The following is a 12,762-nucleotide window of genomic DNA, read 5'->3' as shown; positions in this document are numbered from 1 at the left end:
CAAGGATCATATATCCAGCAAAACTCTCTCTGAAATATGAAGGCGAAATTAAGATATTTACAAATAAACACAAGCTTAGAGAATCTGCAAAAACCAAACCAAAGCTACAAGAAATACTAAAGGATATTGTTTGGTCAGAAAACCAATAATATCAGATACCAGCACAACACAAGGTCACAAAACAGAACATCCTGATATCAACTCAAATAGGGAAATCACAAAAACAAATTAAGATTAATTAAAAAAAAAAATGCTCATAATAGGGAATCATGGAAGTCAATATGTAAAAGATCACAATAATCAAAAAGAGGGACTAAATACAGGTGGCATAGAACTGCCATATGGAGAGTGATACAAGGCGATATAGAACAATACAAGTTAGGTTTTTACTTAGAAAAATAGGGGTAAATATTAAGGTAACCACAAAGAGGTGTAATGACTCCATAACGCAAGATAAAAGCCAAGAAAAACGTAACGACTCAACTAACATAAAGTCAAACACTACGAAAATGAGGACCTCACAATTTACTAAGAAAAACGTCTCAGCACAAAAAAGTAAGTGGAAAAATGAAATTGTCAACAACACACATAAAAAGGCATCAAAATGACAACACTAAACACTTATTTATCTATAATTACGCTGAATGTAAATGGACTAAATGCACCAATAAAGAGACAGAGAGTCTCAGACTGGATAAAGAAACACGATCCGTCTATATGCTGCCTACAAGAGACACAGCTTAGACGTAAAGACACAAACAAACTAAAACTCAAAGGATGGAAAAAAATATATCAAGCAAACAATAAGCAAAAAAGAAAAGTAGCAATATTAATTTCTGACAAAATAGACTTTAGACTTAAATCCACCACAAAGGATAAAGAAGGACACTATATAATGATAAAAGGGACAATCGATCAGGAAGACATAACCATATTAAATATTTATGCACCCAATGACAGGGCTGCAAGATACATAAATCAAATTCTAACAGAACTGAAAAGTGAGATAGACACCTCCACAATTATAGTAGGAGACTTCAACACACCACTTTCGGAGAAGGACAGGGCATTCAGTAAGAAGCTCAATAGAGACACGGAAGACCTAATTACAACAATCAACCAACTCGACCTCGTTGACTTATACAGAACTCTCCACCCAACTGCTGCAAAGTATACTTTTTTTTCTAGCGCACATGGAACATTCTCTAGAATAGACCACATATTAGGTCATAAAACAAACCTTTGCAGAATCCAAAACATCGAAATATTACAAAGCATCTTCTCAGACCACAAGGCAATAAAACTAGAAATCAATCACAGAAAAACTAGGGAAAAGAAATCAAATACTTGGAAAATGAACAATACCCTGCTCAAAAAAGACTGCGTTATAGAAGACATCAAGGAGGAAATAAGGAAATTCATAGAAAGCAACGAGAATGAAAATACTTCCTATCAAAACCTCTGGGACACAGCAAAAGCAGTGCTCAGAGGCCAATTTATATCGATAAATGCACACATACAAAAAGAACAAAGAGCCAAAATCAAAGAACTGTCCCTACAACTTGAACAAATAGAAAGTGAGCAACAAAAGAATCCATCGGGCACCAGAAGAGAACAAATAATAAAAATTAGAGCTGAACTAAATGAGTTAGAGAACAGAAAAACAAATGAAAGAATTAACAAAGCCAAAAGGTGGTTCTTTGAAAAAATTAACAAAATTGGTAAACCACTGGCCAGACTGACTACAGAAATACAGGAAAGGAAACAAATAACCCGAATAAGAAACGAGAAGGGCCACATCACAACAGACCCAACTGAAATTAAAAGAATCATATCAGATTATTACGAAAAATTGTACTCTAACAAATTTGCAAACCTAGAAGAAATGGATGAATTCCTGGAAAAACGCTACCTACCTAAACTAACACATTCAGAAGTACAACAACTAAATAGACCCATAACAAAAAAAGAGATTGAAACGGTAATCAAAAAACTTCCAACAGAAAAAAGCCCTGGCCCGGATGGCTTCACTGCAGAGTTCTACCAAACTTTCAGAGAAGAGTTAACACCACTACTACTAAAGGTATTTCAAAGCATAAAAAAATGACAGAATACTACCCAACTCATTTTACGAAGCCACCATCTCCCTGATACCAAAACCAGGTAAAGACATTACAAAAAAAGAAAATTACATACCTATATCCCTCATGAACACAGATGCAAAAATCCTCAACAAAATTCTAGCCAATAGAATTCAACAACATATCAAAAAAATAATTCACCCTGATCAAGTGGGATTTATACCAGGTATGCAAGGCTAGTTTAATATTAGAAAAACCATTAATGTAATCCACCACATAAATAAAACAAAAGACAAAAACCACATGATCTTATCAATTGATGCAGAAAAGGCATTTGACAAAGTCCAACACCCATTTATGATAAAAACTCTCACCAAAATAGGAATTGAAGGAAAATTCCTCAACATAATAAAGGGCATCTATGCAAAGCCAACAGCCAACATCATTCTAAATGGAGAGAACCTGAAAGCATTTCCGTTCAGAACGGGAACCAGACAAGGATGCCCTTTATCACCACTCTTATTCAACATTGTGCTAGAAGGCCTAGCCAGAGCAATTAGGCTAGACAAAGAAATAAAGGGCATCCGGATTGGCAAAGAGGAAGTAAAATTATCTCTATTTGCAGATGACATGATCTTATACACAGAAAACCCTAAGGAATCCTCCAGAAAACTACTGAAACTAATACAAGAGTTTGGCAGAGTCTCAGGTTATAAGATAAACATACAAAAATCACTTGGATTCCTCTACATCAACAAAAAGAACATCGAAGAGGAAATAACAAATCAATACCATTCACAGTAGTCCCCAAGAGGATAAAATACTTAGGAATAAATCTTACCAAGGATGTAAAAGACCTATACAAAGAAAACTACAAAACTCTACTACAAGAAATTAAAAAGGACATACTCAAGTGGAAAAACATACCTTGCTCATGGATAGGAAGACTTAACATAGTAAAAATGTCTATTCTACCAAAAGCCATCTATACATACAATGCACTTCCGATCCAAATTCCAATGTCATTTTTTAAGGAGATAGAGAAACAAATCACCAACTTCATATGGAAGGGAAAGAAGCCCCGGATAAGCAAAGCATTACTGAAAAAGAAGAAGAAAGTGGGAGGCCTCACACTACCTGATTTCAGAACCTATTATACAGCCACAGTAGTCAAAAGAGCCTGGTACTGGTACAACAACAGGCACATAGACCAATGGAACAGAATTGAGAACCCAGATATAAATCCATCCACATATGAGCAGCTGATATTTGACAAAGGCCCAGTGTCAGTTAATTGGGGAAAAGATAGTCTGTTTAACAAATGGTGCTGGCATAACTGGATATCCATTTGCAAAAGAATGAAACAGGACCCATACCTCACACCATGCACAAAAACTAACTCCAAGTGGATCAAAGACCTAAACATAAAGACTAAAACGATGAAGATCATGGAAGAAAAAATAGGGACAACCTTAGGAGCCCTAATACAAGGCATAAACAGAATACAAAACATTACCAAAAATGACGAAGAGAAACCAGATAACTGGGAGCGCCTAAAAATTAAACACCTATGCTCATCTAAAGACTTCACCAAAAGAATAAAAAGACCACCTACAGACTGGGAAAGAATTTTCAGCTATGACATCTCCGACCAGCGCCTGATCTCTGAAATCTATATGATTCTGTCAAAACTCAACCACAAAAAGACAAACAACCCAATCAAGAAGTGGGCAAAGGATATGAACACACACTTCACTAAAGAAGATATTCAGGCAGCCAACAGATACATGAGAAAATGCTCTCGATCATTAGCCATTAGAGAAATGCAAATTAAAACTACGATGAGATTCCATCTCACACCAGCAACGCTGGCATTAATCCAAAAAACACAAAATAATAAATGTTGGAGAGGCTGCGGAGAGATTGGAACTCTTATACACTGCTGGTGGGAATGTAAAATGGTACAACCACTTTGGAAATCTATCTGGCGTTATCTTAAACAGTTAGAAATAGAACTACCATACAACCCAGAAATCCCACTCCTTGGAATATACCCTAGAGAAATAAGAGCCTTCACACAAACAGATATATGCACACCCATGTTTATTGCAGCTCTGTTTACAATAGCAAAAAGCTGGAAGCAACCAAGGTGTCCATCAACGGATGAATGGTTAAATAAATTGTGGTATATTCACACAACAGAATACTACGCATCGATAAAGAACAGTGACGAATCTGTGAAACATTTCATAACATGGAGGAACCTGGAAGGCATTATGCTGAGCGAAATTAGTCAGAGGCAAAAGGACAAATATTGTGTAAGACCACTATTATAAGATCTTGAGAAATAGTATAAACTGAGAAGAACACATACTTTTGTGATTACGAGGGGGGGAGGGAGGGAGAGGGTTTTTTACTGATTAATTAGTAGATAAGAACTGCTTTAGGTGAAGGGAAGGACAACACTCCATACATGGGAGGTCAGCTCAGTTGGACTGGACCAAAAGCAAAGAAGTTTCCGGGATAAAATGAATGCTTCAAAGGTCAGCGGAGCAACGGCGGGGGTTTGGGGACCACGGTTTAAGGGGACTTCTAAGTCAATGGGCAAAATAATTCTATTATGAAAACATTCTGCATCCCACTTTGAAATGTGGCGTCTGGGGTCTTAAATGCTAACAAGCGGCCATCTAAGATGCATCAATTGGTCTCAACCCACCTGGAGCAAAGGAGAATGGAGAACACCAAGGTCACACGACAACTAAGAGCCCAAGAGACAGAAAGGGCCACATGAGCCAGAGACCTACATTATCCTGAGACCAGAAGAACTAGTTGGTGCCTGGCCACAATCGATGACTGCCCTGACAGGGAGCACAACAGAGAACCCCTGAGGGAGCAGGAGATCAGTGGGATGCAGACCCCAAATTCGCATAAAAAGACCATACTTAATGGTCTGACTGAGACTAGAGGAATCCTGGCGGTCATGGTCCCCAAACCTTCTGTTGGCACAGGACAGGAACCAACCCCGAAGACAACTCATCAGACATGAAACGGACTGGACAGTGGGTAGGAGAGAGATGCTGATGAAGAGTGAGCTAATTATATCAGGTGGACACTTGAGACTGTGTTGGCATCTCCTGTCTGGAGGGGGGATGGGAGGATAGAGAGAATTGGAAGCTGGCAAAATTGTCACGAAAGGAGAGACTGGAAGGGCTGACTCATTAGGGGGAGAGCAAGTGGGAGTAGGGAGTAAGGTGTATATAAACTTATATGTGACAGTCTGACTTGATTTGTAAACGTTCACTTGAAGCTCAATAAAAGTTAATAAAAAAAAAAAAAAACCCTATGGGGCAGTTCTACTCTGTCCTATAGGGTCACTATGAATCAAAACCAGCTTGACGGCAAGGGGCTTTGCACCATAGGAGTTATGAAAGGGTGGCCCTTATCTATGCATAAAAATGAAAGTCTATGGGGACTACTACGTAATTCACTCATAAGTCCCAAAAAAGGCAACTTGCATTTGAGGATCTGCTGAGATCTAACAGGAAGTTCTTCCTGCTATATTTCTGGTTTTTGTTGTTGTTATTGTTTTGGAAGAGGGTAACTTTTTATTTTGATATAATTTCAAACGTACAGAAAAGGTACAAGAATCATACAAGAAACACCCTCAATACCCTTTAGTCAGATTCACCAGTGGTTTAAGTTTGGTCCATTTATCTTTCTTTCTCAACATATATATATGTGCACATTTATATATGTATATTTATGTATGCAGAGCCCTGGTAGCTCAGTGGTTAAGCATTAGGCTGCAAACCAAAAGATTGGCAGTTTGAGTCTACCAGCTGCTCCTTGGAAACCCTATGAGGTAGTTCTACTCTGTCCTATAGGGTCGCTATGAGTCAGACTCGGCTCAGCAACAGGCAATTTATATATGCACTTTATGGACTGAATCATGTCCCCAAAAAATGTGTGTCAACTTGACTAGGCCATGAATCTCAGCATTGTGTGGTTGTCCACCATTCTGTGATCTGATGTGACTATCCCATATGTTGTAAGAGAGTAAGGCAGAGACTTATTACCCTTTACCACTAATTGCTTCAGTGTATATTTCCTAAACACAGGGACATTCTTTTTCTTAAGAACTCAATGATGAATATTAGGAAATCTAACATTGATTCAATCCTGTTTTCTATTCCATAGTTCATACTTGGAAACCCTTGTAGCATAGTGGTTAAGTGCTACAGCTGCTAACCAAAAGATCAAGAGGTTCAAATCCATCCAGACACTGCTTGGAAACTCTATGGGGCAGTTCTACTCTGTCCTATAGAGTCGCTATAAGTTGGAACTGACTCAATGGCAATGGGTTTGGTTGGGTTTAGTCCCTATTTAAATGTTGTCATTTGACCCAATAATGTCTTTTGTTGTTGTTGTCGTTAGGTGCCGTCAAGTCAGTTACAACTCATAGCTACCCTACATACAACAGAACAAAACAGTGCCTGGTGCTATGCCATCTTCACAATCGTTGCTATGTTTGAGCTCACTGTTGCAGCCAGTGTGTCAATCCATCTCGTTGAGCGTCTTCCTCTTTTTCACCAACCCCCTACTTTACCAGCATGATGTCCTTCTCCAGGGAATGGTCCCTCCTGATAACATGTTCAAAGTACGTGAGGCAAAGTCTTGCCATTCTCACTTCTAAGGAGCATTGTGGTTGTACTTCTTCTAAGACAGATTTGTTTGTTCTTCTGGCGGTCTATGGTATATTCACCATTCTTCCCCAATACCATAATTCAAAGCCTTCGGTCTTCCTTATTCATTGCCTAGATTTCACATGCACATGACGTGACGGAAAATACCATGGCTTGGGTCAGGCACACCTTAGTCCTCAAAGTGACATCTTTGCTTTTTAACACTTCATAGGTCTTTTGCAGCAAATTTGCCCAGTGCAATACGTCATTTGATTTCTTGACTGCTGCTTCCATGGGCATTGATTTTGGATCCAAATAAAATGAAATCCTTGACAACTTCAACATTTTCTCCTTTTATCATGATGTTGCTTATTGGTCCAGTTGTGAGGATTTTTGTTTTCTTTATGTTGACATGTAATCCGTACTGAAGACTGTGGTCTTTGATCTTCAGCAGTAAGTGCTTCAAGTCCTCCTCACTTTCAACAAACAAGGTTGTGTCACCTGCATATCACAGGTTGTGAATGAGTCTTCCTCCAATCCTGATGCTCCGTTCTTTTCATATAGTCCAGCTTCTTGGATTATTTGCTCAGCATACAGATTGAGTAAGTATGGTGAAAGGATACACATCTGATGCACAACTTTTCTGACTTTAAACCACGCGGTATCCCCCCGTTCTGTTGGAACGATGGCCTCTTGATCTATGTAGTTTCCTCACAAGCACAATTAAGTGTTCTGGAATTCCCATTCTTCACAACGTTATACATAATTTGTTATGATCGACCCAGTCAGATGCCTTTGCATAGTCAATAAAACACAGGTAAGCTAAACACCTTAAAGAAAGTCTCCCTCCCACCATTTTCCTAAATGAAAGCAGCTTGACGTATTTACTAATTATGACTTTGGACCAGTTGGCTGGGATTTGAGTCCCAGCTCTGCCACTTGCCAGTTCGGTGATCTGTGGGCAAGTTACTTAACTTTTTTTTTCCTAATCCGTAAAACGGGCTTAAAAATAGTTTTTACTTTTGTGGACGTGTGTGTATAAAGTTTCTTATACTATGTGTGTAAAGTTCTTATGCCTTAGAAGTATCCGAAACACCGTAAAACCAATGTAAGCGTTAGCTGTTAATCCAAGTTATACTCCCCCAACTGGCCATTTGGAAGGCATTCCAGGGTTTCCTTTCAGCTGTTGTTTTCCTTTCAGGGAAGCAGGATGTGGAGAGGGCAAATGAAACAGGGTGCATACCTCACTGAAAGAGAACAGCTTTCGCCTCATCTCCTTTTTGAGTCAGCAAGCCACTACTGAGGGCCTACCACTTCCCAGGTACAGCAGGGAAGGGGCCTAAGGAGCCCTGAGGGAGCTCCTGGTCTGGTAAATGGACAGAAGAACCCTCTCCTGAAGAAAGGTATGTGGATCTAGTTTTGGGGCCAGGACTTGAAAATTTACTTGTGTAATTAAATTTAATTTCTAGTTGTTTTCTGAATAGGTACCAAAACCACTGCCACTGAGTCGATTCTGACTCATAGCAACCCTCTATGGTTTCCTAAACTGTAAATCTTTATGGAAACAGACTGCCACATATTTCTCCCATGGAGCAACTGGTGGGTTTGAACCGCCGACCTTTTGGTTAGCAGCTAAGTGCTTTAACCACTGTACCATCAGAGTCCCTCCAACACTGAACAGACACACATTTAAAGAAAGCTATTGACATGAAAGAGGTCCAGCTGAACACCTGTCATCGCTGTAAGTCAAATGTTCACAACTTTGAGGATGGCAGAGCTGAGAAGGTCACCACCCCCAAGAAGGCACACCCTCTCAGTAATGGAACCTGGGCAACTGCTCAGAGCCCCACTTTAGGGAGATGATTGCATTGTCTACAAATCAGCAGTGATTCAAGGAGGTGAAAGGAGCACTTTGAGCTAGTAAGGATAGGAAATTGGGGCTTTATAGATAAAATTAAGTAATCTTCCAAACCCCTCTCTACCACCACCCCCACCCCTGCTCTTTTTCTGGCCCCTCACCATCCCAGGACATGCCTACAGTGTCCTTCTGCAAGCACTTACGTCTCTTGGCATGACGACTTCCCTCAGTCCCTGCAGAGTGGGCCAGAAGTGGAGCTAGGCACAGCCCTCGGTCAGTGACACGTAGGAGTGGCAGGGTAAACGTCCCCTTTCCTATGCTCCATGTACAACAACCCTGAGGCACGTTCTACACAGTCTCCCACAGTTCCCCAGTGGGGCTGCACTCTAGCTGCTCATAGTGGTCACCTACTCAATCACATGCCTCTTGGCTACACAGGACAACACCTGGGAGGGCATAAGGAAGAAACTGCAAAGCCCCAATTTCCCAAGTGTCCGTATAAAAGAGAACCAGACCTGTCCTTTGCAGGTTTTTACTCCTCCTGTAAATAGAAGCAGCTCAGCTCATAGACAAATAATTGTTTTCCTTTCAGCTGTGTCATCGGTATGACTATAAAACTACGGTTTTCTTCTACCCTTCTTTTGGCAAGCAGAATAAGAGTTTACCCTGAAATACAAAGTGATAATGTATAATAGATGGAAAGGATTATTGTAGTAAAATTTGTGAGAATTCAAACAGGGCCTAAACTTTGTTTTTGTCTTTTTGTTATCTTTGTTTAAAAAAAAAAAAGGTCATCAGTAATTAATAGCAGAAACAAGCTTTGGGGATGAGTAGCACAATTATTAATTCTCTTAAGAAAACATATGACTATACAGAGCTTCCCCTGGCTGCATGAAAACAACGGATGTGTTAGTGGAAAACCAGGCTGGAGTTTAACATTGAAAAAATGGACAATCACGACTTATTAACTATTCTTTTTAAGTAGAACCTCTAAGTTACTGCTTATGGTTGGAAGTTGTACAGCTACTTTTTATAATTCAAAATATCATTAATTTGATGGATCCTCTCCTCTTCATTAGTGCTTTCCACTTCAGTGGCCACCACTCAGTTTGGGTACTCAGTTAATTCTTCCTATCTGAACTGGCCCTGACTTCCTTAGCTCCACTGTCTCTTTCCTCCAGGTCATCTTGTACAGCACTGCAGACTCATCTTCCCACAGCTGCACACTTAGATGTAACTGCTCTGCTCACGAGTCCTTCTTTCAACTGCCCAACACACACACACACAGACACACACACACACACACACAGAGTGATCCCCTGGGGAAATCTCAATTGCAGACCCTGGTACTAAGAAGTTCCATGATAAGTCCCAAACTCATTTTCTACTGCTTCCTTTAAGAACTTTAGACTTCAGCCAGACCGAGCTACTACCCACAGGGCTTTCCTGCTTCCACTCCTTCACATATAACCGCTCCTACCCAGGATGCCTATCACATCCCCACTGACTGGTGTCCTTCCTATTCTTCAACGCCCAGCTCAAATGCCACCTCCTTCACCAAGCCTTGAGTGACTCATTTCAGAGGAAGCAGTGCTTTGTTCCTCCGTGAACTCACACTTGCCCCACGTAAGTAGCACTTACCATGTAATATCCTATGCTTTAGAAAGAACATCACTTTGTGGTAAGCATCTCGAGGACAGGAATTGTATCATTTAGGAAGAGGTACTCATGAAGAGGCCTACTGTGGCTTTTCATACAGAACAACTGCTCAACAATCGCTCAACAACTATTTACTGAATTCAACCAGTGAGAGTGTACTGTGCTCCTCGGAGGGAGTCCCTGGACACCAACGACTCTGGGCACAGAGACTAACTCATATGGCTGTCCAAAGAGGAGGAGCACAGAAAAAATAAAACGTAATTTGCATGATACGGAATTGTTCTGGAATCAGTATACGGTAAGGATGAACTAATTTGTGATTCTGCTGAATTTATACTTACATTTTAATCGCTCAAACATCAATGAAAGACCAGGGAAGGTAAGATAAAAATTTTTCAATATGTTATCTAATTGGTTCTTACACACATTAACAGCCAACGCTTTTAAGGAGATGACACTTTTCAGTATAAAGGAAAATGTTTCTCTTCTAATTCTAATATGTAGTATTTTAGGGGACTGTCAGCTATATGGCTCCCGCCCTAATTTTAAATACGGCTTAAAAGGAGAATACATACCCACATAGCTATGTGTAAGGTAAAGAACTGGCAGTGTGCACAGAAAAAAAGTGTTCCATTTTACCTAAGTACCATCAACACTGCCGTACTGTGTCTATCAGGAATGTCATAGAAAGAACAAAGTGGTTTATAGATTAAAAACATGTCAATTATTTTATGACCAAACTTCAAAAAGGAAAGTCGCCTGAACAGTTCAGAAGTCTATCACATCACGCCACCTCTGGTGTACATCTAATGGCATTTAAGTCATTGATCATTAAAGGCCTTTTTATATAGGTCAAGGTTGCTGGGGCTTTGTGTTTTGTATCTCACAGTTTAAAGAATACTCTTAATTTCTAGGTTTTTTTTTTTTAACTTTTAATCTATAGGGAAGAAAACTAAAACTTTCTATAAACTTAGATTAATGCCTGCTAATGCACAGAAGGAAAAAAACTAAAACCTTCCTCCTACTATAAAAACAAAGCAGTGTGGCCTCTGTTTCTTTTCTGATAAGAGTCTTAAATACCGAACAGTTAGCTGCATAATAGCATTTACTGGCAGCCAGGCAGCCTGCTTAGCAGATATATAAAGCAGGTAAAAGGAGAAAAAGTTAATTTCTTGGCTGAATGATTCCATCGGTAGCTATAGGGCAAACCTGAAAGTCTTTTAGTAAAGTAGCAGTTGATTCTTCTATCAATCTGTAGCACACATACTCTTCCAAGGAAAGCATTAAATATGAAAATCATATCCTGTTATCATCTGTTCGCAGCTTTCAGCCCAGTAAGCTTTCCTTAATGAATGCTGCAGCCTGAGGAACAAGCACGCTGTTGGCTTTTCTGAGTAACGGAGTGATGCTACCGTTTTTGCTTATTACAATGTCGACTGGCTGAGGGGGTTTCACATATAGTCACAAGTGACTACTCTCGCCAGCATGCTCCAAGTTATTACAAGATGTTTTTAGACATTTCATCTAAAAGAGCTTTACTGCTTTTAGTGAAGAAAACATCTATGGTCTTGAATAGAATCATTTATATGGAGATAGGAGGGAGGATTAGAAGCCTGCATTACGGCAGATACATAGCAGAATTTATTTAAGTATTCCTTGCCAGTCTTTTTGTCTGTCACTTAGATATGCAATCTTTTCTTTCTACTTTCTCTACAAAAAGGTTAAAATATACAAAATTATATACAAGAGGAAAAGAATCAAAATACCACATTTTGGTTTGCTTTTCATTTAAAATATTTCTCAAACTAAAACAAAAAAAAAAATCTACGAAGTATTATTAAAAATACACAATTTTACCTCCTAAGGACACTAAGATTTTCTTTGGTTTCTCTCTCTTTTAACCCCGAAGTGACTGCCTTTCAGTAAATTTAACTGAATTGACATTAAAGCAATACTCGCTAAGTTAAGTAATCACGGCTTAATCGAAAAGCTCTTCATAATAAGACGGTTTTATTTAAAGCAATTATTTTAAAAGATGAACATTCCAGAAAGCCTCTATAAACACAAAGTTTATGTATTACCTTCTCCCTGTCTTCATCTTTCAGTTTGTCCTTTATTCCCAGGCTATCTTTTGAAAGTAGCTGCATCTTCTTAATTTGAATCTCGTATTCCACCTATATGTAAACAACGTGTTATTTTGTGGTGGCTGTTACGACAACTAGTACCTGTCTACATATCTTGCAGTCTTTAGAGCATACAAGGAACAATGAAGTAGAAAGTAAAAGCCGACGTTGCCAAGAAATTCAGCTTATTTTAGAAAGTAGACAATTTCACAAATAATACATATGAAAAGTTGAACTGTATAAAATGGTGTATGAACTAAAAAAATGAAGGTTTTGTGGATTTTTACTTAATCTTTCATCAATTTAGGGAATAAAAAACTTCAAGGTACATGACAACATGTTGACACTCTCATTAGGTT

At 39.1% G+C, this 12,762-nt stretch overlaps 1 protein-coding gene across 16 annotated transcripts in view; it reads right to left on the bottom strand.

Moving 5' to 3' along the window:
• KIZ (kizuna centrosomal protein) overlaps positions 1-12,762 on the bottom strand; it is a 172,486-nt gene that overhangs the window by 132,517 nt on the left and 27,207 nt on the right. For 15 of the 16 annotated variants that reach the window (XM_049870118.1, XM_049870113.1, XM_049870111.1 and 12 more), the window contains one exon: positions 12,362-12,454. The exons of the other annotated variant lie outside the window; for it this stretch is intronic. In XM_049870118.1, the coding sequence (XP_049726075.1) occupies positions 12,362-12,454 (93 nt within the window). The remainder of the gene's footprint in view (positions 1-12,361; positions 12,455-12,762) is intronic. 16 annotated transcript variants of the gene reach the window in all.

Source organism: Elephas maximus, chromosome 25 (genome assembly GCF_024166365.1).
Source record: "Elephas maximus indicus isolate mEleMax1 chromosome 25, mEleMax1 primary haplotype, whole genome shotgun sequence".
Taxonomy (NCBI): domain Eukaryota; kingdom Metazoa; phylum Chordata; class Mammalia; order Proboscidea; family Elephantidae; genus Elephas; species Elephas maximus.
This window is presented reverse-complemented; position numbering and strand designations above follow the sequence as displayed.